Raw genomic sequence first — 25,400 nt, forward strand, 5'->3', positions numbered from 1 at the left:
TAAAGGCGTGTGCTAGGGGTCTGGGGAAGGCAATGAAAAAGCAGACAGGGATTCTGCCCCCAGATGGGGGTCAATCAACCAAATACAAAAGGATCCCGTCCCTGTGCTTCAAGTCCTTGCCAGCCCCAGTCCTGCACGTGAAAAAGACAATGGTGACAGCAACACAGGGAAAGGCTCTGGAGGGCACACCTAACCCTCTTTTTTTTCCCCCAAATTTTGTAACAGCTTTATTTGTAATAGCAAAAAAAGTGGAAACAACCTCAATGTTCTTCAAGTAAATGGTTTAACTACATGGCTAACACACCAGACTACTACTCAGCAATAAAAAGGAACAAACGATTGATACACACAAACCCCTGATGTATCTCTGAATAATTATGCTGAGAGAGAAAGCAAATTCCAGAAAGTTATATTCTGCATGATTCCACTTGTACACCATCCCTCACAAAAGGGCTTTGTTATGAAAGCAGATTAACAGCCATCATAATTATAATCCTAATTGTTCCGTTTATTGTGTGTCCATCACAGGCCAGGTACTATACTTGGTCCTCTCCAGATGTCATTGCCCTTAAACCTCACAGTAAGCCTGAATTAGAAATATTTCTGTCATTGGGCTGACATAGTCCTCCAACCATCTGACCCTTCAATGGTATGAAGATACACCTGCCTTGACGTGCTTCCTTTGCCGATGTAAAGGAGTTGCTCTGCTAGTTTTCAGGTTTTTTTCAGAGTAAATTGTCTAAAAGTAGCCGTAGCCTTGGTGCACCCCTGGGAGGAGGAGAGTTCAGGCTCTTCCTACATCGCCATCTTGAACCACCTCCCAAGACTCATTTATTTCATAACTGAAAGTCTGGACCCTAACCCTCTTTTGATTTGCTGGTTTCCTAGGCCACCTCTAAAGGACTCTCTCTGCTCCCAGCAACCCTTTCGGGTACTGGAAAACATCTCTCTTCCCCATGCAGAGGAGTAAAGCAGCAGAACAAGCTAAGCCAAGGTCTTAGTCTCGTATCAACAAACTTGCTGAGCCCCGTGTGTGCTCCACCTCTGCACTGGAGACAGAGCTGAACTGAATACAGTGGTAGCTGAACCCAATAAGTGTTCACAGTAGAGGCAACATGAGGAGGAGCTGCAAAAATTCAAATCCAGGACCCCAGAGTAGAGGCCAAGCAGAGAAGCAACTACCTTCCTTAGTTTCAGATGTCACAAGAGTAGGTAAGTGGAGGGCTTTGGCAGGAGGAGACAAAGAGACCACCACCCTGGGAGGGATAAAGACCCTCCAGCTTTTTTAGGTATATGTGGAGGTGAGGTCAGGGGTGGAGGGACAGGACAGGGATCCTTCTGACTGGTCCAGAAGTTTTCTCTGTCTCTCCCGCTTCTCCACCTCCTGGAATGGGCCAAGTGCCTTCTTCAGTGCTGCAGACATTTAGAGGCTAAATTACTAGACTCTAAACTCCTCAAGGGCAGGACCCTTCAGTTGTTCACTGTTGTCCATCTAGTACCAAGAACAGCTGGCTGAATGAATGGAGAGATCCTCCATCCCACTGCATAGAGAATGAGGTCCAAATTTCTCAGTCCATCTTTGCAGCCTTAGTCATTCATTCTGTAAGCATTTATTGCCTTCTGAGAGCCAGGCTCCATCCTAGGGGCTGAGAATACAAAACTGAAAGGACAGCCCTTGCTCTCAAAGAGTTTATCTCCCACCACACTTCTGCCATGAATGGACTCTTCCCAACCACCAATGTCAGGAAACACCAAGAGGGTGGAGAACAGCTCCCGAGAAGACCAAAGAGACAGGACTGCAAGATGCAATGCCTGATCCTTGACTGGATCCTGGATGAAGGAAAAACGACCACTAACGAAACATCTCTGGGACAAATGGGGAAATCTGAATAGGGACTGGCATTACATAATAGGACTTTATTAAGATCAAACTTCTTGAGTGTCATCAGCGATTATGTTGGAGAATGCCCTTGTTCTTGGGAGATGCATACTAAACTATTAAAATTTAAAGATGAAGTGTCAAGTGTATTTAATTCTCAAATAATTCCAATAAAAAGGAAGCAAGAGAGCAAATACAGCAAAATGTTAACAGTTGGTGAATCGAGGTGAGGGGCATATGTGTGTTGAGTGCATTACTCCTGCAACTTTTTCTGGAGGCTTGAACTTCAAAATAAGGGGAGGGGGTGGGTAAATAGCTTCTGAAATGTCCTTTCTGAACTAGAAAGGAAGGTCCCATGGACTGAGCTCATTCCCGTGCCTCTTCGGTTAATCCTCCTCGAGGCTGTCGGCCTGGTTCTCGGTTCTCACCCCTTCACAGCGCTGTTTTCACGACTCTGCTACACGGTATTTATTCCCGGTGCTGATTAAAGAACTGAATACCCGCAACTATCCTGGGAGGTGGTTATTAGTACTTCGATTTTCCATCTAGGAGAACTGAGTCTGGGCAGTGTCAACACAACCCTCCGGCTGCGGAGCCGAGATTTGAACCCACATCCGCTGGCATCTGGAGCGGGACGGCCTAGGTTTGCACCAGGCTCCGAGGCCGTCTCCTCAACCGCAGAAAGGAGAGCGCACCGGTTACAGGAGCCTACATTTTAAAGCTCGTGCCGGGCGCCTCACCACAACCCTGGCCGAAAAGGGAGCCTGAAGCTGTCACAAAGCAAGAAGGGCCCCGCCGCGGGACTCCCAGGTGCGCAGCAGCCACCTCCTGGGAACCCTCCTTCCCGCTCGCCCCGACCCCTGCGCTCAGACTGGCGATACCATGGAAACCGCCTCCCAGCACCCTCCGCGGCAGCAGAGTCGACGCATGCGCGGGCGGCCGAAAGCGGCCCGAGTGCGCCCTACGCCTCCGGGACGGTCGCACCAAGGCGAGGCCGGGCTAACGCGGGGCGCTTTTCTCCCCAGAATCTCTACGCCGTCCTCCCCCAGCCCAGCCAGGACCGCGTTCGCCTGTACCTGTCGGTAAGAGAATCGCTGTTGCTCCTCAGCCCCCTCCTCCTCCTCCATCATCACAGCAGGCGGGTCCTGGGAGGCGCGCAAGGACGGAAAGAGGCGGCGGCCGGAAAGGTCCAGTCGGATTTTCCCGCCGCGGCGCCGGGCGACGGGCCGCACATGGGGCCAAAGCGCGAAGCTGCCTCGTGCGTGCCCCCTGGCGGCGGCGCCGGGAAGGTTGTCTCTCCCGTCTGCTCCCGTCCCGCCCCAGACCCAGACCCAGCTCAGCGCCCCGCACAGTGGTTAACATCAGTTCTCGGAAACTGTGTGTGGACAGCGGCACGCAACTCTTTATTGTAAATTCTATGCGGCCTAGGTAGGCCTTGCAAAATCCAATGTGGGTTTTTCTAGTTCTGTCACCATAGTGTCACAAAGCCAGACCACGGATAAGTGCTTGATTTCTGACCCATGCAGCGAACAAATTGCATACCCCGTTAACACTGACCAAGGAGTATAGTTCTGACCCTAATGTTGGCTGATTTTCCTTTATGTCAAAAATTAAGTAAAATGAAACAGTGAAACTCAACGTCGGATCTTCACTGCTTCCAAACTTTCTTCAGTTATTTCCCTCCTTCCCAACTTCACTCTTTTTGGAGTTTCATTCACACCTCAGTGACATAAATGAGGAACTTCTCTACTGAAGTCAAATAACAGTGTTCAAGTGCTGGAGGGGTATCTCCTCACCTTGTGCTGTTCACAACTTAAAACGCTGCAGACACGATACACATTCAGGTTTCATCTGCATTATTAACATTTTCCCCCTCATTTCCTTAAGGGAACAATCGACAACAAATCAAACCCCGATTTGTAGATTTCCTCGGTGTAAATATTTACGCCATTGCTGATTTCAAGCCACCAAATATGGGGAAGCTGAACTCAGCATTTGCTACCAAACCAGGTTTGTTTGCCCCACCAGCAGCAGGCCAACACTATCACGCTGAAGTTCACAGCAGAGAAAGGTTTTGTTCAGCCACATAAGGAGACAGGAGAACAAATCTCAGATCCACTTTGGGGAAGGCAAGAGGCTAGGTATTTAAGGGATAAAGAAGCAGGGTGGTCTTAGGCGTGGGGAAATGTGATTGGAGGTAGGGAAAAAGCAAAGTAATCGGTGTTCTGCGCAGGCCCACTTTTAGGGTCGGTGGTCCCAACTAGTCATAGCTGGTCTGAACTGGGCAGGAGCCAATTCCAAATTTCTGGAAAACAACTTAAGCCCCCGTTACTGTGGTGACCTACAGGTCAGAAGCGTTATCTACAGAGGTTGTTAAGAAGTCTGGTGATATATTACCCAGGCTACGTGAAGCTTGGAGGGTATGCAGTTAGAGAAAGGGAAAAAAACAACCAAAGCTGGCTTAATCAATAAAGGCAGGTTACAAGCAGTGGGGTTTCTAACAGGCTGTTCCCTTATCTGCTGTTCTGTGAGAGGAACTCAAGGATTTGTGCTGACAGCTTCTGTTAACCCTGTGGGGTGCGGTTTCACACTGAGAAGAGATGCTGCACTACACCACACAGACACAACAGACATGAACAATGTCAAGAACACAGATAATAGAAAATGTGCAACGTAGTAACATAATTAAGCACTGATGAGTTTTGAGTTTTTATTTGTTTTTAACATAATTTACTTAAGCCTAAATTTATGCAACTTAATTCTTAATAATGGCTGTGTTTGTCTCTGGTTTTCAGTTTTCCTGAAAATTTAGAAATCAGTTCTCACCGTAGGACTGGCTTTAGCAGACCACTGGCCTAGCACATAGTAAACACTTAACAGATCCAAATTGAATGAATGCACTGTATTGTAATTAGTTGTTAAAGATGTGTGTCCACCTGACTTAACTGAGTTGCAGTGAGAGCCCCAGTGCCTGGCACATGCAAGAGTTCACTAAATGTTTGTTGAAGATCTGACTCTCAGCAGCATCTTGAGTCCTGATAAATCAGAGGCTCCTTGATAGTAGGCACCTAGGCCCTCAGATCATCAGCAATGCAAGTTTTTTAAAAGAAATTTGACTTAGATATACGGGTATCCCCCGCTTTTGAAAGTTCTCACTGAGCCACTTCGCTTTTACGAAGACCTACGATAGTATGGTGACGGCCTTTTTCTCATAAAAGTGAAAATTCTCTTTGGATTTCTTTTGGTTAGTGGAAACAGGTACTTGGGTGGTTCCTTTGTAAAAGCGAAGTGGGGGAACTCAAATTTTCAGGAAGCAGGGGAACCTGTATATTTTCTAACACCTCACTGCAGTCATCAGAGGGAAAACAGTATTTTTAGACCTTATCACACTTCTTTTATGATTTAGTGCTGTGTTTCTTTTTAATTACAAGTGGGATGAGAATGGAAAGCCTTTCATGTTGAGAATCTAAAGGCCTTAACACATCCCAGTCTTTTCTCTATCCCAGCACCTTCTACTGCATGTTAAACTCACCTGCCTTTCATGACAAATGTGAAACTACGGAAGGAAAGAAGGAGTTTATTTGTGCTCAGTTGGAAGCTCAGAGTTTGTGCTTAATTGGAAGAATATACAGGCAGCCTCTCTCTCTTACTGCCTCTGTGGAGAAAGTCAGGGGTAGAGGAAAAAGAGTGAGAAATGGCAGATGGAGAATCACACAGGGAATTCCTTTTGACCCCTCACCCCGCAGTTGCCCCACATCTCAGCTGAATCCTAAGTGGTCAGGCTGAGGAGGCAGAGATTCAACATGCAAAGTTATTAGGGGTTGATTAATTGTGTAACCTAAGGTTTTTGTTCTTCTAAATAATTTATGAAGTTCTTGGAAATACTAAGCTGTAACACGTTTAAATTGCGAGTTAATAGACTGATGTCCTCTAGGACGTTAAATCTGTAGACTAGTATGTACAGAATAGTCTTGTTTCTTTCTTTTTTTTTTTTTTAAGAGCATATGCATCTATGTGGGGATATGGGATAGTTGAAGGGAATAGAAAAAGAGCTGGGAGGATATGTGGCAAATACAATTAACTCCTGAGCAATGAGTTGAAGAGAAGGCAGAGAAAGGCACCCACATTTTTCACTTTATATTTCTGTATTCTGCATTTTTAAGCAAACTCCAGCCCCCAGGCCAGGCCTTGGGTTCAGAACCCAGCCCCTCTCACAAGCTTTGTGACCCAGAGCAAGTCAGAACCTCTCCAAGCCTCCAGTCCCTCATTTATAAAGTGGGGATCATGGTACCAGCCTCACAGAGCAGTTGTGTGGTTTAAGTCACCTCCCCGAAGAGCTCAAGAAATAGAAACGATTTCCCAGGCAGTTTCTATGCTTTGTACCTCGCATAGTGTCGCATTTTAAAGCAGATGCTTCCCAGGGTGAGAGAACTTTATTCCAGTGACACTTGTGGAATACCCAGGCACTTTAGACTCTGAAGAGAAAGGTCCAGGGCTGAGGTGTTACATTATAGGAAATGGATGTTCAGTTGGCCCTTGAACAACACGGGTTTGAACTGCTCAGGTCCACTTACACGTGGATTTTTTCCAGTAGTACATGATCTGCAGTTTGTTGAATCTGGAGGTACAGAACCACAGATTTGGAGGGCTGACTCTAAGTTACATAGGAATTTTCAATTGGGGTGGGGGGGGTGGGTCCCTACCCACCTCTCTCTCAAGGGTCCGCAGTGTTTGACTGGAACTGTTTTTACTCGATGAAAAGCGAGCACGTACACTGGCCACTAGGTAGCAGCATCGCGCCACAAAACAAGGCCCTTCCTGTCCCGGGTGGTGACTGGTCCACACCAAGCGCTGACTTGCTCCTGGTGGTGTTCTAGGTGCCCGTTTTCTATCTCAGCTGCCCTCGGAGGTAAGTTGTTACCTTTCTTTTATGTGTGAGGGAGGAGGGTCACAGGTGAAAGAGCTTCGCCCGAGCCGCAGCCGCAGCCGCTAGGAAGTGGTGGAGCCGGTTTTGATGGAGCCGCCTAGCCTCTGAGTCCACGCCCTTTTCCTGTACTCTCATCCCGCTGCCCTCGCCGTAAATAACACAAGGACGTTGCAGGTCTCCTGAGTCCTGCTCAGCTGCGTTAAGTAGGGTACCATAAACGTTCAGTCATCATTTATTTTCCCTGAATTGTACTATAAAATGCTGATTCAGGAATCAGTCTCCATTAGCTGTTATATGTATTCCAGAAGCTCATGAGGTCAGGACTTGACTTCCCTCACCACTAAACAAATGGTTCCAAACACAGTGTTTGCACACAGTAGGTACACAGTAAACCTGCCAATGAGTAACTGAATTGCACACATCGAGCGGTGAGATAATACGGTGATTAAGTGCATGCGTTCTGGTACCAGATTGCTGGGTTTCAGATTTCAGTTGTTCAGGAGCTCTGTGACCTTGGACAAGTTACTTAAAATCCTCATTCATGCTTCACCTGTAAATTGGTGAAAGTGCTGGCACCTACTTCAGAGGCTCTTGTATTAAATGAGTAAACTTAAAACAGTGCCTGGCATACACTCTGTCGGCTATTATTATGTTCTCATATAGGCCATTTAGACTGTACGAGACCCTCAGGAAAACCCCCAAATAGGGCCAGACTTCCCGATTCCCCATGTAACAAATTGTCCTCTTCAAGGTAAGCATACATGGCAGATTATGTTTGGAAAGAAAAAGGTCAGTATCTCCTGACCCACATGCTCCTCTAGAACCTCATCACTCCGCCGGCAGGAGGTAAAGCCTAATTCTCCTTCCCTCGAATTTGAAGGGTTTATGACTCTCGTAACTGATATAACGTGGCTGAAATAATGCTGTGTGACATCCACGGCTAGGTCTTAAAACACTCCCCTTTGGAGCCCTGAGCCACCAAGTCAGAAGTCGGCCTAGTCTGCGGCCGCACAGCTAGGCACCGTGCACCCTTCCGGCCGAGGGCCCTCGCTGAGGTGCCAGCGTCAACCACCCAACAAAGAGGACAGACACCTCCAAGTGACCCAGCCGTGGAGTCAGCCCCAGCTTTCAGTCCTTCTAGCTGAGGCCCCAGACACTGTGGCACAGAGACAAGCGGTCCACCTTGTACCTTTCCAAATCCCTGACCCTCAGAATTAGAGGAATAATAAAAATGGTGGTCATGTTGCACCAATCAGTTGTCGCTGGAACCGCACACAGGATGACTGGACAGGGAGCGTGTACGTGCTGACACACCACTGACACAGCGTGCACGTCCGGCAGGCCTGTGTGCCCTGCTAAAACATGGGCTCCGCGTCTGCCGCAAAGCAGCATGCCACCTGCAAGCCCCCGCCTAAAGCCTCTGCCCAGAACCCCCGCCTGCTCCCCCGTCTGACCCACGTGTCTTTTTAACCAACTCCTTTGTATCCCAGATAAGCAGAAGGAGGTTGTGCTTGATGTCATAAAAGGGCTACAATTTCTGCTGACGGAGGCCCTTTGCTGGAATAGCCACCAGACTGACCCTGCGGCAGCTGGGCTGGACAGGACCAACTTGGCTGGAGGCAGAACGCGTCTGTGGCCCCCTCCATCCACTTTCTGAGGTGTTCGACTGCCTCTCCTTCTGCAGGTAAATAATATTCACTGTGGCAGACACTAATTTAATCCTCAAAACAGCTCCGTGAGATAGGTATTCTCTCTATTTTACAGATGAGGAAGTACACAGGTACAGAGGCAAATGTGGGAAGAAGGAATTAGTGGTCTAGCCAAGATCTGGGCCCAGGCAGGTGGCCCCAGAACCCAGGCTCCTAACCAGCAGGCTAGGCTGCCTTCACCAGAGCTATTTTTATTCATATACTTTTTAAATAAGTCATGGGAGGTAAAATTCAAAAGGCATGAAGTCATATATAGTTAAGTCTCCCTGTCAAGGACCTAGGCAAAGGACTGTTACATTCTTTTAACAATAAAAAGAGCTTCCATTTATTTTGCCCTTCCTGTGCCAGAATGTTGTCACCTGGGAGCTTTTTAGAAACAGACTGTGGGCCTTCACCCAGACCTGCTGAATCAGAATCTGCCTTTTTTCCAAGACCCACCCCCTGGTGGGGGGGGGGGGCGGGGGGGGCAGTATGTGCAGTTTGAGGAGTTCTGCCGACTCCTCTAGGGTCTGTCTTAACCCAGACAGTTGAGCACACAGAAGTCTCACCAGGAACCTGAGGGCTGGTTCACAGTGAATTCTGAGTGCTGAGAAGTAGCATTTGTTTTCTCTCAGAAATACCACTGCTTCAGGGACAGGCACACCCTGAAGTGCTAATGATAATTACCAGTTACATAGGTGCTTATTATGTGTCAGGTGCTGGTCTGTTTTAATTAGGTGAAGCCTCAAAATAGCCTTAAGGAGGCAGGTACTGATATTATCCCCATTTTACAAATGAGAAAACTGAGGCCAGAGATATTAAACAATGTGCCCAAAGTCATACAGCTAGTTAAGTCATAAGCTGGTACACGCCCTCCTCGACTGCCTCCTCATCCTTCCCTCTAGAGTTAATCATTACCTAACGTTGGTGTTTCTGGTATTATTGGGGTCTTCTTTTCATTTTTTAAAGATAAGAGGAAAATATGTAACAAGGCCAGAAGGAAGTAAACTAATTTGGACGTAATGAAACCGGCTGCAAGCTTTTCTGCCAGTGAGGCTATGGCTCCGTGTGGCTGAGGTGAGAATATCTGAGTCTGGAGGAAAAGCATAAATCTGATTTTTTTGCTTTTATTAAGGGAATTCAGCTGCATGATACAAAGTTTCCAATTTGATCAAGTTCCACAGAAACCTTCCCTGTGTGTCTGTGTGAAAAGAGCTGCTGCCTCTGTCAGGGCAGACGTGACTCGCCTGCTAGTCCCAGGGGCCGCTGGCTCGGCTGTGTGCACACACACGCTCAACCCCTGCTTAGTCCCAGGAACCCGGGGCAGGGGGCGGGCTGCTTCTCACAGAACTACTTCACAAATAAGCGGGTTGACTTTTCACAGGAGTCTCTTACGACACTTTATTTTAAAAGATCTAAGCAGAAAGTAGGGCGAAGGGCCATGTAGGCAGTGCTGCGTGGCACGTGGAATGTCTGGGTCGGGGTCGTGGGGGTGATGGAGTCTGGTTAGGCATTGTATGAAGATGATGACACACTGCCGCCATGGCCTGTCCAGTTAGTGTGGATAAACTGCCCCGGCTTGGCCAACAGTTCGTAGGTGTGAGCCCCAAAGTAATCCCGCTGAGCCTGGAAGACAAGACGTCAGGCTGGTTAGGATACACACAGGCACACGCCCCTCGGGTACCACCCAGGTTAATGTTACCAGCTACTCCGAAAGCTCACCTGGATGAGGTTGGCCGGCAGCATCTCGTGCCTGTAGCCGTCGTAGAAGGAGAGAGCAGTGGTGAAGCAGGGCATGGGGATGCCTGTCTGGACCCCAGTACAGACTGTTCGCCGCCAGGAGTCCTGAGCAAGAAAAGCAGAGCCAAAGGCTGGTGATTAGCTCACAGGAAAGATAACAGATTTCCATGCGCATCAGCGCTGGTAAATGAAAAGCAGGTGCCCCCAGAGCAAAACCCACCGAGATAGAATTCCCGTGCCACCCAGCTCTAGGCTACACACCTGGCAGTTTTCGACAGCTGACTTAAAGAAGTCATCTAGTAGCAGATTCTGAAGTCCTGGGTTCCGATCAAATGCATCTTTTATCTTTCCCAGGAATACACTGAAATAATCAAGAGGGAGGAACTAGCAGACTGAACACCTGGCAGAAAGCAGGGGAAGTAAGGTGAAGCTGATGGAGACCCAGCGAGGTACGAAGGCACGTGTCCCACCCCCCGAAGTTCTGTGTCCGGCCAGGACAGACAACCAAGTCCCAAGAGGGGAGGGCGGAGGGCATGACAGTCGTCACAGAACTACTTTAAAAGGGGCAGTGTGGACACTTGAGTTAGAATAACTGATAGCCAGGAAGAATGTGAGATGTGACACCTAAGCCTGTCTGGTCACTAGTGTACTAGCGAGAGGATTCACCGTACAGTTATAGGAGAACTGTTCACACAGGCGCCCTGAGACCACGGTTCTCCGGCAGGGCAGGTGGGGGTCCCTCCCACCACTTACCTCCTGATGATGCAGCCCCCTCTCCACATCAGGGCAATGCCACCATAGTTGAGGGTCCAGCCAAATTCAGTGGCTGCCTGTCTTAGCAGCATAAAGCCCTGAGCATAAGAGATGATCTTGGAAGCATAGAGGGCCTGGAGAATGACACAAAGGCTCATGAGAAGTGCACACGACCAGCCTTGTCCCCCTGCAGTGCTGCGAGTCCATGAGGGCAAGGCTGGCCTGACCGCGCCTCCGTGCGTGGCGTCAGGGTGCTCTCCCACAGCACCCCCCACCCCCACTGCCGCTGCCAGGCCTGGCCCCACCTTTCGAATGTCCTCCAGGAATGATTTCTTGTCACCTTCAAACTGGGTCTTCTGAGGCCCCTTCAGCTTTTTGCTCGCTTGAATCCTCTCGTCCTTCAGAGATGATAAGCATCGAGCAAAGACCGCTTCTCCTACATGGGTTGGAGGCAGGGGGAGGTAATATGTCACCAGAGTTTACACAGAACCCGAGGAGCAGTACACATGAGCCAGAGGATGAAGGAAAAACAAATGGAGCAAGATTTTCCATTTTACAAAGAGCTGAAAGTCTCAACCTTAGGCCACAAAAGATACCCTGGATCACAAGGAACTTTTATAAAAAAGCTCTGAACAGTTCATTTGGAAACTAAAACTACAAGTCAGTCTTCCAACGTAAATTCAGGGATTCAACCACAAAGATCACCATGAAATTCAAAGGGGAGTTTTTAAAGGAAAATACGAAGAGGCAAAACCACCATTATTCAGAATTATTCAGTGTTGGTCCACCAGTAAAATTTCAGTTTCAGCTGGGAAGAATTTAATTTTTAAATGCTCACCAAAAACTCAGTTTATTTTCTTTTGAAGCACTAATACCCAACACTTTGAAACAACTAGGACACTGAGAAGTAACACAGACTTCACTCTTCAAAAACCTCCATTTTCTAATTCTTACAGTTTTCAGCATATCCATGATCACTGTTACAGTTTCACAATTTTACTTCATTTGAATAAAAAGCATTTCAATATAGTATTTTAATATTAAGACATTTAGTATCTTAAAAATTATCGCTTATAAATGCTTGCCCAATTGACAACTTGTAAAATTAGAATAAATTAACCCTTTTTTCCCCCCAACAGACAAAATGAATTAAAATCTTTGGGAACTAACTCAGGGCTTTATTTCTGAGGAAAGGTTTCTGGCCATAAACTTGAGAGTGGGTATCTTCCTGTCCTTGTCCTCATCCAGCTCTCTGGGGTCCTGCCGTGCATAGACATAGACATAGACACACACACACCCCCATGACTTCGCATTTCTGGGCGGAAGCTTCGTAAGACAAAAGGCAGAAAGAGGCCATTGTGGCGAAACCCTCAATGTTACCTAAAGATGAGCCGGAAGACTCACTTCCCCATTAGTTCAGAGACAAGGACGGCTCCCGTCCAGGGAGTAAGCCTGCCTGCCGCCACCTGGAAGGCAGGGCGCAGAATCTCTAAAGCAAGAGAGTAGGGGGGTCTCTGAGGCTGTGATGCTCTTGTATTTGAGTCAGTGATGAATAACCTGCTCCCAGTTCCTGTCTTGGTCCCCTGCCCAGGGTAGCACTCAGATTAGCCAAAAGGAGTCAACTTCCTTCTCTATCGAGCTGGACTAAGCAAAGGACTTCCCTCCTTACTGTGCCTCGCAGCCATACAGCTCACGGTCAACAGAGTGAGGCATAACCAGGAAATGGAGAGAAGGGAGGAGACTAGGGAGGGAAAGGCAACCTCCATCTGGAAAGCAAACACAGTATCGAGTTTTATTGCTACAGGGGGAATCATTCTGCAGGAGCAAAGATCAGCCTTTCATCAAACATGCCAGGTACCTTTTTTCACTCTCCTCTTTCAGTCTTGCCGGAAGCGTATCTATTTTATTCTTAAAGAACCAATGTGTAGTTTCGTTAATCCTCTTACTATTTCTGTTTATTTCTGCTTTTGATTATATCCTCTCTGCATCTTTTTGAGTTTGATGCTTGTTGGCTCATTAAGACAAGATAGAAAGGACGGATGGGAAGGATATACACCAACTTCAGGAGAGAAGTCTTCTTCTAAAGGGAGAATGGGGAGGAGCTCAGGAAAAGAATATCAAAGGCCTTGAGATGTACAGATGATATTTTATTTCTTAAATAGACCTGAGAAAAACCTCAGCAAAATACTAATAAATGTTGAGTACCTAAACTCAGATTATTCCATGAAATTCAGTATGAAAAATTCCATTAGTTACCTTCCCTATTAAATAGATCATCGATCACTGACCATAATTAAATCACTAATGTCAGAACTATCCCAAAAGTCAAAGACAGAGACTAACTTCTGAACTTATCTCAATGCTCATACAACTGAAGGATTATAAAGAAGAGAGTCAAAGGGAGCGTCAGCCTCACTCACACTGTGAAATTTATTCAAATGCAGAAAGAGCAGATCAGACTCTAAAGCTGACTAGGGTTGAACCGATTCTCTGAAAGACCTAGTAATTCTTGGTTGCCAGTCTATACCAGTATCCCAGAAGGAAGTCAGGATCAACACAGTGAGAGGAAACGGTTCAATCAAAAGCTGAGTGTTACCAATGAGGGTGACAGGGACACCGTACTCCAGGGCGGAGATGGCGGTCCACTTCCCAGTGCCCTTCTGTCCCGCGCTGTCCCTGATCTTTGGCAGCAGGTGTTTGCCATCAGTGTCTTGGAACTTGAGAATATTGGCTGTGATTTCGATCAGGAACGAGTCCAGCTCGGTCTTATTCCATTCCTCAAAAGCCTGTGTGCAGGACGTGAAAGAAAACACTGAGAGAAATACGGATTACACAGGCGATGCTCCCCTGCCTGACCCATCCTTTTTCTATGTAAACACTGCCCTGCCCTCATGATCTGCTCGGCGCCTGCGCCTACAGGATCCTCTACCCTGTGCCCGACACTCTCCTGCCGGTGGAGTTCTGTGCTAACCGAGGGTCGGCTGTCGGGCTTCAGCCTGTTCATGCTGAGTTTCCCTTCACCAGACTGCCTCCCCCAGGGCCATGTGCACCCTGCCCTCCCTCGGGCCTCTGTACAGGCACAGTCGCCTCCTCAGAGGCCTCCCTCGATCATCTGATCCAGATCTGTCTCTCACACTCACCCACTTTTCTTTATATAGTGACCACGAACTCGTCTTACATACTTAACTAGTGTAAGACTGTCGTCCCAGGTCACGAGGGCAAGGACTTGGTTTTCTCCACCATTAAATTCCCACCCTAGAACAGCGCCGAGCATACAGTGAAGCGCGCATATGTGTTGAATGAATACATTAAATATTACGTAAACCACTTAACCATGAACACAAAAAGAAAAGCCAAGTTTCTGTGAAAACTAAGTTAAACTATTTTGGAAAAAACGATAAGGGCAAGTCAGTGAAACAAAATCCGTGGGGATGGCACACAGTTTTAAATTAGGAGGAAAAAAATGCAAAAAATCCAGGATTCTGCACTGTGTGTCTTGCAAGTGTCTTTAAATCATGTTCCACTTGAAAGAACCCAACCTGCAGATTCTAGATGATAAGGAAATTGATGAGACTGTAAGCGGCAGACTCCTCACACTTAAAAGCACTCGGCTCTCCAGGAAATGGCTGGTGAGCGAACACACCATGAATGACGCCGAGTTGTTTAGAAAAGAGTACTAATGCCTGCAGTTTCCTCTGAAATGTATTTTTTAAAAAGATAAACTGATAGAGGGATGGACGGAAAGTCTACAAAGCAAGGACGGTAAAAGGTAAATGCAGAATCCAGGTTTGGGGGGAGCTGTTTTTAACTGGAAGTACTGGGGGTTGAGCCCAGGACCTCAGCGCATGCCAAGCACATGCCCCACCCCCAGACTGTGCATGCACGAGCGTTCACTGTCAAGGTCTTTCCACTTTGTTGTATGTTTGAACATTTTCATAATTAAATGTTGGGGGAAATGCTTATGTTTCCCAGCTTAGACTAACTTTTTTAATTAACTGTCAAAAACCCAGTCCTAACTTGATCAGAAAAGAAAGCTTCTCCTGCACCTCCCACGTGGGATGATGGGAGGATCAAATGAGAGCATGGAGTTAAGTGACACAGGCCTGACACACGGTCAGGGTCCCTGCGTGGTGGAGATCACCGCCAAGTCTCTGGCTTAGAAACTGGCTATCAGACTTTCCAGCATGACCAAGGGAAAAAGCGGGAGGAAGGATTTTCTGTCACCAGCAAATCCCTTCTCATCTGCGCAGCGTTACTCACCCGGGGCCGGGGCCTCACCTGTGCCATCTCCTTGTGCTCCATGCCCAGGACGTCCTTCATCAGGTGGTAAGCCTCACAGATCAGCTGCATGTCACCGTACTCTATCCCGTTGTGCACCATCTTGACAAAGTGCCCCGCCCCCTCGTCTCCCACCTGTGAGAGCCACAGCGTCAGGGGGCCCTCAGAGAGCCAGGCAAGCACCGGAGAAGCCCACGTCCCGCTCCGGCAGGGCTCCCTCCCCGTACCAAAGTCACAGACACAAAGAAATACTTACAGTATTTTCACAAGAAGAATCACTACATAACTCAACACAAGCTTTAATCCAGTCCAATGTTGTTTTAAACCAATTCCAAACTCATTAAAGATTTTTCAGAATCCCCAGACTTGCTCTAAGTACCCAGAGCCCTTTAGCCTGCATTTTCCATTCTTTCTCATCGTTATTAAAAGTAACTTCCCACTCACAGGTAAAAGGAGTCTTCTTTTTCCTGAAGTTACCACTTTTCTAGCAACTGGAGGTGAAAATAAGCTGGACAATTAAATCGCTTTTACTTTAAAATATATATAAACTCTTGTAGTTGTTTCTGTGGCCACTGAGGGGGAAATGACCTCAGATCCAAGGCTTGGCCCTCCATCTTTTAAGCCCAGAAACGTGTCCTTGCCAGGGTCCCACAGTTGACAAGATACTGACTTATAATGAAGCTAGCAAGACGTATGAGATCAGAATACCAGCTTGTGAATTTATGATGAGAAATGTAACTGTGTATCTTCCTTGGTTACAAGTGTTAGCCTGGTCCACACATTCTGTCCCCGTGGAGAAGCTGGGAAGCACATCATCTGAAAACTGGCTGGAGGGCAAGGGGTCAGAACAAAGGGAGTGCTGGGGCATCGGGCCCTGCACTCTTACGTGTCCCTCTCTGCGACTGGGACGTAGCTGCTGGGACCTGCGCAGGATGGATGCCGGCACACCATCCCCCTGCCATCAGAGACCTCCTCTGTCCCTGTTTCCATCGCTGACCTACCTTCTTCTGATTTTGACACTTTCTTTGGCCATGAAGTAACGTAGCTGATAACACCCTTACTGCACCCTTCCTTCCTGTAACTTCAAAAATGAACTAAGGAGGGCCTGCGTTTACTGTTTGTATCAGTTTTTTGCAGTAACCTAAGGGTAAGGCGTGGGGCTATGGAAAGGCAGCCAGAGTTGATCAAGATACACAGGCAAGTACTGTTTTGTTCCTCAGGATTATGTCCTAAATGTACACAAGAGGAGTTACTGTCACTGGACTTTTTTTTTTTTTAAATATAGTAATGTTCCGTGAAGGAAGGAAAGCCCCCTTCCCAGCCCTTCCCACGGGTGAGAAAGTCACTCAGCCCTGAGTCACAGCCCCAGCCTCTCCACGAAGCAGCTTCTGAACGATGTCGGCGACCACCGGTTACAGTGTGAGGAGCAGCTCAGCGCTGGGCGCCGCCAGGCCCAGGAGGGAGGGCTCCCCTCAAAGCTCCACATGTGCCTTGGTCCTTGTTCGGCCTCACCTTTTATCTCAAATACTACAAATATAACATCCTAAAAATGGCACGCGGAGCAAAGTGCAAGAAGCCCTGGAGCTCATCCGGTCCAACCCCCATATTCAACAGATGAGGAACCTGAAGCCCGGGGAAGAAAGTGACCGCCCACTTTCACACTGCTCGCCAGGGGACGGTCAGGATGCTGGCTCGGGGCTCCCCGGCCTAGCTTGTTTTCACCCAGGGTATGGACTGAGGCTGCAACACGGGGTGAGGTTTATCTTGCCAGCAACACAAAATACAGGCAGGGGGAGGGTGAGCCGAGGCTCCCTTCACGTCCCGCCTCTGCTCCAGCACAGCAGCGGCCCAGGCCGGCAAGCCCTGCTCTAGACTCTCACATTCTTCCTTTAGCCCTGAAGTCACCTGGCTGAAACAGTCTTCCTTCACCTCACCCTTCCTGCTCCTTTTTAAGGAATCCGTCCTTTGGATGAATTCAGGAGGGCTGCTTTTAATATCAACCTCCAAGCTACGAATATTCAGTCACGATACAAGGATATGTATGTACATGCATTGTAGGCGTCAGCTGTGCTGGCGACGCACTGACTGAGCAGTTTATGTCACAAAGCAAATCGCTGGGACCACGGTGACCCCAGCTCTGCCCTCCGTGGTGCCACCTGGCCTTCGAGGGTAGCCCAGCACTTACCCAGTCACAGCAGGGCTCTCCAGTGCCCACCTTGGCGGCGATGCTTTGGAAGATTGTCTTGAGGTGGGGCCTGGGGAAGGGAAGTGTGGTTAAGCTGCTGAGAGAGAAGGGCTGAAATCTACCAACTAAACACTCAGGGACGCCCCGACCCACCCAGTTTTTCTCTCTGATGGGAGGTGGGAGGGCCTGCGAGAAAGTAACACGGAAGCCGGGTCCTCAGAGCGTGCAGACTGGCTGACTTGAGACAAAGACAGACAGGCTGGGCAGAAGGACCACCAAGGCGCCGGAAGAAATTTCTGCTGCGCTCTCAGAAGTTGCCATTCCAAACAGCAGCAGCGAGACAGTTCCTGTCAAGGCCCCTTTTATTCGCCTGGACATCTGTTACCAAGTACAGCACGATTCTGGACAGACAGCGCCGTGCAATGTTTGCAAGGGCTACACTCACTATTCAGAGAAGCAGCAGCTGTGCATTCCCGCCGCCCCCCCAGGGAGAACGCACTACTCCCAAGGCTCATCTCCTCCCTGTGGACCAGGAAAGCCTTCTTCACAGGCTTTTGGTAAAGAGAGAAAATCTGCTGCAAAGTTAACACTCGGGATGAGGGGCTAAGACAGCTACACCTTAAGCTCTTAGAGCTTCTCCGAACTTTTACTGTTTCAAGTAAAAGTCCCATTTTACTTCTGACAGGTCAGTGTGAGAAAAGTGACTCCGAATTGGAACACCTCTGTATATGGAATATTTCCACGTGTATCGTCTGCATTTCTCACAGCCCGCTGGGCAGTGCCCCAAGATAGGTATTTGTAAGCTTTTGAGAAGCAGGAAGGTCTCTACTTCTAGATCTTAACGTACTGATGAGAACCCCCAGACTTAATCATTAGGGAGATACTTTAAAGAATCATCTTTCCCAGCTGACCCCCACCTTTGGGGTCAGGTGTGATCACTCCTTCCTTTAATGCCTAATATAATTCTAGAATATTTGGAAACCAAACTCACTCAGAAAAGCACATTACCTTTCCACGTCTCCCTCCTTTTCTATTTCTTTCTCTTCTGCTCCATCTCTCTATCTTCTCTATCTGGCTTTCTCTTTTTCTGCAGTCTCAGCCGCGGTGTTTCCCTCAGTCTAAGTTGTGTATAATTCATTACTTTCATCTCTCCATTTTAATTCTTTATCCCGCTCACCACCTCCCCCAACCTGTGTCTTACACATCATCACCAAAGCACCTCCCCTTCTCCAGCCAACCCTTCCTCTTAGATACAGCACAGTGAGCAGTGTGAAGCTTGCTTTTTCCCTAGTCAAATAAAAATCTTCCACTTCATTCCCAGGGACAAAAGAGGCCCCATCTGTTTTTTCTATTACTCACAATTATTAATTAAACAGTTATCTTAGGACCATGTATCAGTTAAAGAGGCAGACCTTACTCCTAAGTCCAGATAAGGCACAGGACACTATCTGAGCTACTTCCTCAAAGCCTCTGAACCCTTTAAGCCTATTCAGAACTTCCATTATCAGTAGTGAAGAAAATAACAGAAGAAAAGTGGCAGAAGAGGAAAAGACACGTACATTTTGTCCAAGAAACAAAATGTATAGATAAAAGAAAGATTTCCAGCATCTCCTACCTCCATCACTCCGGCAGGATGGAGGACACGGGGTGGCAAACTGCACACCGCTCACTTGTTCTCAGAGCTCAGGCTCCCTTGTGCAGACACGAGGATGGTGCTTCTGGTACTCACCAAGCTTCTTTGTTCCCTCCTGGCATGAGTGATGGGCCATACCGGGCCCCTTCCTCTCCACCACTAACACCGCTCCCCACAAATAAGATTCCCTTGGCCTTGAGATCTCGACACCGTCTCTACATGAGAGAAAAAGAACGTGTTTATGCATCTCTAAAATAAGCTTCTCCCAGTGACTGAGAGGAGGTATGAGACAGGATGGAGAGCCCACAATTAACTTAAATGACCCACGGGTCCAGGAATAACCTGGTCATTCAAGAAATTTAATTCCCTCGGTTTGGGAGTTAAAAAAGAAAATCCATGGAAGTTTAAGATAGCTACCATGTCCCCAGAGGGAAATAATAAAGGCAAACATACATTCTCATTTTACTGGAAAAGACCTTGTACAGTAAGACTCAATGAAGAGTTGGTTTAATACAAGTAAGACTTAGGGCCATTTGGCATTCAGATCATACTGGGACCTCTTCCAGCAAATGACCCATCAGAGCAGCGGTTCTCAACCAAGCTGCACATGGATGTACATCTTAGCAAAAACAAAGGCATCAGTGCCAACCCCCAAAGAGTCAGCACCACCCAGTCTACTCTTCTGTCACATGTGCAATACTGACACTTTTTTCTAGAGCGTTCTCAGAACCTGGAGGAGTCTGGACTGCAGAACACTTACCGTGGTATCCCGGTATTCAGAGTTTCCTCCATCGATGATGATGTCACCCGTGTCCAGCAATGGCACCTGCCACCAGGCACCAGCGTTAAGGTGGACCAAAGACATGAAAGAAGAATAAAACATACCGTGACCAATTAAAGCAAACAAGAATTTATCCCAAATAAACCCAGTCCAAATATATAATATATATATATATATAGTTATTTGATCTTCAACAATCCTCTCTGGGGCTAGAGCTAGACCCTATCCTGACTAGCAAACCCAGTCAGAACTCTCCACAACTGAAATATTTCTTCTTAAGTATTCTAAGATTTCTACAACAAACAAAACCTACTTGGAAAATTTTGTATTTCCAATGTGTACTACCTGATTTATATTCCCAGATTGGGTTAGTTCTAAAAAAAATTAAACCACTTCCAATAAAATCTGCCTAGAACAGAGTATGGATCCAGTAAATATCAAGTGGTTTGGTCTGAATAAATGATTTAATCACCACCATTTGGAGACGGCAGGAAGAGACCAGGCCTTAAACAAGAATATCTTCCTATATACACCAATCAGGCTGGCTTCACTATTTAGTATCCAGTCTTCCCCTGCAAGGCTCCAGTTTACATAACTTGATATTTCCCTATGCTGCAGAGTCCTCTACCAGTTTTCAGTCCATTCTGTCTATCACTAACCATGGGCAGTTTGGCATCTTGCTACATAAACGTTACTACAACGTTCTTCCTTTTTTTACGGTAGCACACTGTTTACAAATTCCTCTCCCCTTAGAAACAAGCCCATTGTTAACACTCCTCCTTTAGAAAAAAGGAATGTTCATCCCTTTCCTTTGTTTACTGCCATAATACTTCCAATAACAAAACATTTCTTCCAAATGCCTTGGTTTTCTCAGAGTTGATACAGTTGAACTGTTTCTGAGTATCTAGACACATTATTTCCACTGGTTCCCCTTCATCCATATGCATTTTTTTTTTCCTGAGGGGAAAGCACCCTGAGGCTGCAGGGAGTGAGGGAAATCCTCCTGGTTAATACAGTGGGATCTTTCCCCATAGGTGTGTTGAGGACGTGGGCCCAAGAGGTGTCCCAGAAAACACTTAAAGCAACAACACTTTGACCAGAAGCTGCCGGGCATGTTCCCTGGGGAAACAGCATAGCCATGCCAGTGGGTGAGTGGCCGTCAGTCCTCCAGTGGGAACAAGTTGGGAAGAGAACAGACTGGCAGTGACCACGCACAAACGGGCCCACTATCCCCGAGTCCTGGGACGGCAGAGAGCCTCAATGAGGGGTCAGACCAACGCGTCAAAGAACCAAGATGTGCACCTATGCGAAGCCCCCCTGGGAGGATGATCAGGGACCAGAACTGCCGTAGCCTGCCTCCCAGAGGCACCCATATGCCCCAGCATGGCCATCACAGCCCATAGGCCTATTTTTTAATTCCAAAAAAGATGTATTTGCTAGGATTCCCTCAGGGGATCTCTTGTCATTTATAGTAAATTATACAACAATTTGAGAATTGTTGCTATATAGGAACACTGAGAAAAATGAAATCTACTTATAAATTTTGACACTAAGATTTATTAGTCAATAGCACTAAATATTCATAATACATAATCAAAACTGTAAGTTTTTTTTGAGTATCAATGATAGAACTCACTGGGATTACCACTGTTTCTATTCTGGTGGATAATGAATTCTTCCTGAAATGTCTCTTGGTGTCCTCAGAGTTTTACATACAAGGAATCATCACCACCCGAGGTTATGGTGTTACTTAACTAACGCCAATCAAGTTAACCTACACTGAGACATTTAAGCAATAGTTTGTCCATACTGAAAAGATTATATCTAGAAATTGAAATGTGTGTGTGGGGGGGGGATCTCTTAAGGAAAAAGTACAACAGCTAAGGGAAGGGAATGAGGAAAGTTCTGTCCCACGAGTAGCAGCTGGAGAGAGCTGGCCTCACCAGTTTTTCAATGAAATCATCAACCGCTTGGCCAGCCTTCACCAGCAGTATGATCCGCCGAGGCTTCTTCAGCTTGGAGACCATCTCCTCCAGGGAGTGAGCACCAATCACCTTGGTTCCCTTTGCCTCATTGGCCAAGAAATCATCAACTTTGGAGACTGTCCTATTAAAAGCACAGACCTAGAAGGACAAATGGCCTGATTAGGAGATCTAGGACATAGAAGACCTTCAGACTGGACCGAGTGACAATGGAACTGCTATTCTGCCAAAGGTTTTGGGGAAGTGGGACCCTGATTTTACCTTTTTCCCACCCAAGTGCTGACTGATCACCGGAAAGTTAATTTTAATACAATAAAAAGGCAAAGAACAGAATATAACCAAAGATCAACTGGCCAGGACATAGCGGGCTAGACAGTCTGTCACTGTTTGGTTAGGACTCAAGTCTAGAAACCAGGTAGTTCCAGACTGTTACTTTTTGTCATTTTGTCACTGATAACCCTTGTAGCGAAGCCAGCTTAGTATTCACACCTGAGCTTTTCACGGGCTCCAGCTCCCATCAGGCAACAACCTTAGAGCTCACACTCCCAGGGTTCCTCCTCCTTAGGATACTGACAGGTTTATTCAAGGCTGCAGACCTTACAGAGCTGACAGATACGTTTAGCAGGACTCTTCTTCCTGAGAGAATTGTGGAGCTGGCCCTCCCACACCCACCCATAAAGTGGTGCGTCTCTACTGCAAAAATGTCATAAGCAGCAACAGAGCACATATAATGAGAAACACGTTCAGGTCATACGGGACCTTGGAAATGAGAACGATCACCAGCACTCAGGCTGAGGACCAAGAACCCCTAAGAGAAGAGTGTGTTCCTCCTGACTTACCACAAAGCCGTGGTCGTTCATGTTCAAAATTAAATTCTGGCCCATGACAGCCAGTCCAATCAGTGCAATATCAGCTCTGAGAGACGGGAACAAAGAACAAAGAAAAATGTTTCAGTTGCACTTAATCCGTTACAACTCAAGGACCCAGAGTTTTCTAGCTTTTGCTAATTAATAACCTGTCTTAACTTCCCTCTCCCCGCTCCTCCTTTTTACACTTTAGGACTCCGGCCTGCAGCCCTTCGTGCAACTGGAGACAGGCCACTCTCCTCTTCCACTTCATGGAATCTCAAGTTCTCCTGAGACAACCAAACGTGCACGTAGGAGGATGTTCACTGCACGTAATCTCTGCGCTCCGGCCGATCCGGTAACGACTGTTCCCGGCGTCCCGTCTCCCACAGCCGGGCAGCCCTGCAGGCAGAGCCGCCGGCCGGCCGGGGACCCGGGCCTCCCTCGGCCACGCCTGTCCCCCACCCTCGCTCCGGCCCATCCAAGGAGCAGGATCCGCCTGCGCCGCTGCGAGGGGCAGAGGGGCCGGGTCCAAGGAGAGGCGAGGCCACGGGGTGGCTCGGGGTCCGGAGGTTCCGAACTTGGGCCCGAGGGGGCTGAGACCGTGGAGGTCCGGGCGCCACGAGGCCCGGCTCAGCCGACCCCCGGGGCCGAGGCGGCGTCGGGGGACGGACCCGCCCTCCGCGCGGACCCTCGTAAAGTTTCCCGGATCCCGCGGGCGGTCACTCACTGGGCCATGGCGGCGGCGGCGGCGGCGGCAGAGGCAGAGTGAACTCGAGCGAAGACAGCCGAACGGCAGCGAGCGAACAGCGCTGACGACCGGAGATGAGTCCCGCTCCGGCTTGTCTCCGGAGGCCCGGGCCACGGCTCTGCAGCGCCGGCCAATCATAAGGAAGGGGCGGGGCTAGAGGACCACGCCATTGGCCTGGCCCGGCGCCTGTTAGACCACCTGAGGCAAGTGGGCCCGCCCACTCCGAGGGCTGGCTCAGGAGAGCGCCGAGCACATCGATAACACCACTCAGCGCGAGCGGGGGCGTGGCGCAGGCCGGGGGCCGGGGACCCGCAGAGGGGGCCGGGCGCGGGCCGGCGGCAGAGGACGCGTAGGGCGCGGACTCTGCTCCGCGGCTCGGTGAGGAAGGATGGTGGCTGAGGTCGGGCCGCGCTTTCCAATGAAGGGGCATTTGGACACCTGTTGTCCAAGTTTCCATCACTTCTTCCTTCCATCGCTCCGGTGCCCTGTAGGGTTTATGCGTGGAATCGCTTGACCCCAGGCAGGGTCCCAGGTGTATTCTTGTCTGCGGACACGTGTGATGGGTGCCAGAAAATGTTGCCCCTCACCACTACCCTATGTGGGAGACGTGTAGCCCCCTTTTGCAAGTGAAGAAACAGGCTCAGAGAAAACAAGCGGGGAACGTACTTGCTGGGATGTGATGGGGCCCGTCTTAGAGGTCATGTCATTGAACTCTTCCCATACAGCTGGGAAGCTGGAGACGACGTGTTGGTGAACGGTTGGTCCAGGACATTAAATACCACCTCCCACGTGCACGAGTCCCTGGCACACGAAGCATTTTGACCCTCAGCACTGAACTCTGCCACCTCCAATGCAGATGCTTGTGAAAGAGGCTTAGCTCCTCCCGTACATTTTAGGGTTTTTTGCTTTCTGTGAATGTTTCCTGTCACCTAATAGTGCCTTGCACATAGTAAGTGCTCACCAGATGTACAATTACTAAAGTCACACAACTGTTAATGACTAGTTCGTGGCCCAATTGTGACTGACTCAAGGCCAAGGCTATTTCCATTACACCAATTGCACAGGTTACTTTGTAATAAAGTCTTAACAGATACTGTTATAACTTCCATGTTAGCAAATGTCCCACCATATCGGTTTTTTTCCTCTTGGAAGTTGTGTGTTAATTAAATCACAGTAACTATTTTTTAATGCAATAATGGAATCTTACTCTGAAATTTTAAAATGATATCACAGTCTACTTTATCTTGTAATTATTTTTTCTGTGTTAGGGTTTCTCCTAATATAAATATTCTTTATATCAGTTTGTTTTCTTTGAGTTGCTTCCATATTTGCCTGTTTTGCCTCAGCCAGGCCTAACATTCCTGATGGTACAATTTTCCTTTTCTCTTTTACTCCCCCATCGCCTGGTATGGCATTCATGGACTGTGGTTGACTCTCTGTACAGATGTCTAGGTGGTGCCAGGCTTAGCACAGAATTCCTCCTGAGGGCACAAGAGGTCCCCGTCCCATAAGTCCCTTCCTTCATTTCTTCTTGCTTCTACTGGACGCAGAAATGTAGTCATAAGCAAGCCTGAGGTTTATTTTAAAGCTATAAGCAAGGTGCCTGGCTGCCCTCGGCAGCTCCCAGAATGGAAAAGAAGTGAATGGGGAGATGGGCCCTGATAAGCCAGGCAAACCAGAGAGCACAAGCTGACAGCCACAGCATGCTCTGCACTGAGACCTGGGCCTTAGTCCCAGCTCTACCAAAACAGATGACCTGGTAGCTCTGAATGAACCAGGCTGGCAGGAATCTTGAAACTCTCCCAGCCCAGTGTCCCCAGACTCCACTGTGCAAGGAGACTTGTTAAACGTGAGTTCTGACACCACAGGTCTCGGGTAGGCCAGGAAATGTGCATTTTATTAAGACCCCCAGGTGATTCTGAGTGCTGGTGGTCTATGGACCAAGTTCGGAGACAAGT

The 25,400-nt window shown here is 48.1% G+C and overlaps 2 protein-coding genes and 1 long non-coding RNA gene across 6 annotated transcripts in view; 1 reads left to right on the plus strand and 2 right to left on the minus strand.

Annotated features, from left to right (window-relative positions):
- CENPS (centromere protein S) overlaps positions 1–3,217 on the minus strand; it is a 15,987-nt gene extending 12,770 nt beyond the window's left edge. The window contains exon 1 of one of the 3 annotated variants that reach the window (XM_045518552.2): positions 2,956–3,201. In XM_045518552.2, the coding sequence (XP_045374508.1) occupies positions 2,956–3,009 (54 nt within the window). In that variant the 5' untranslated portion in view covers positions 3,010–3,201. Of the gene's footprint in view, positions 1–2,955 lie in introns of all 3 variants that reach the window. The other 2 variants (XM_010957558.3, XM_045518553.2) reach the window with 2 other exon arrangements.
- LOC105070987 (uncharacterized) lies at positions 1,748–10,994 on the plus strand. 2 transcript variants are annotated; one of them, XR_006725714.2, is made up of 4 exons: positions 1,748–2,961; positions 8,297–8,490; positions 9,464–9,571; positions 10,589–10,994. It is a non-coding gene; the product is annotated as an uncharacterized LOC105070987 (long non-coding RNA). The 2 variants fall into 2 exon arrangements; XR_835467.3 differs by lacking the exon at positions 1,748–2,961 and adding an exon at positions 3,297–6,788.
- On the minus strand, positions 9,865–23,579 carry PGD (phosphogluconate dehydrogenase). Its single transcript, XM_074377458.1, has 13 exons — positions 23,422–23,579; positions 22,686–22,761; positions 21,808–21,987; positions 19,844–19,909; positions 19,180–19,298; positions 17,451–17,520; positions 15,266–15,400; positions 13,584–13,773; positions 11,293–11,423; positions 10,988–11,121; positions 10,496–10,595; positions 10,217–10,339; positions 9,865–10,120 (listed from the first exon to the last, which is right to left on the minus strand). The coding sequence occupies exons 1-13, from the start codon at positions 23,427–23,429 to the stop codon at positions 10,001–10,003; spliced, it is 1,452 nt and encodes a 483-aa protein (XP_074233559.1). The 5' UTR covers positions 23,430–23,579; the 3' UTR covers positions 9,865–10,000.
- Positions 23,580–25,400: the final 1,821 nt, after the last annotated feature.

The sequence above is a fragment of the Camelus bactrianus genome, chromosome 13, assembly GCF_048773025.1.
Source record: "Camelus bactrianus isolate YW-2024 breed Bactrian camel chromosome 13, ASM4877302v1, whole genome shotgun sequence".
Classification (NCBI taxonomy): domain Eukaryota; kingdom Metazoa; phylum Chordata; class Mammalia; order Artiodactyla; family Camelidae; genus Camelus; species Camelus bactrianus.

What these genes read in the sequence shown, in the direction of transcription:
- PGD (XM_074377458.1), bottom strand. An exon ending in ATGATTTCATTGAAAAACTG is followed by an intron (nt 19,910 to 21,807) that starts GTGAGGCCAGCT and finishes GCCTGGTGGCAG; the next exon opens with GTGCCATTGCTGGACACGGG. An exon ending in GGAGGGAACAAAGAAGCTTG is followed by an intron (nt 17,521 to 19,179) that starts GTGAGTACCAGA and finishes TCCCTTCCCCAG; the next exon opens with GCCCCACCTCAAGACAATCT.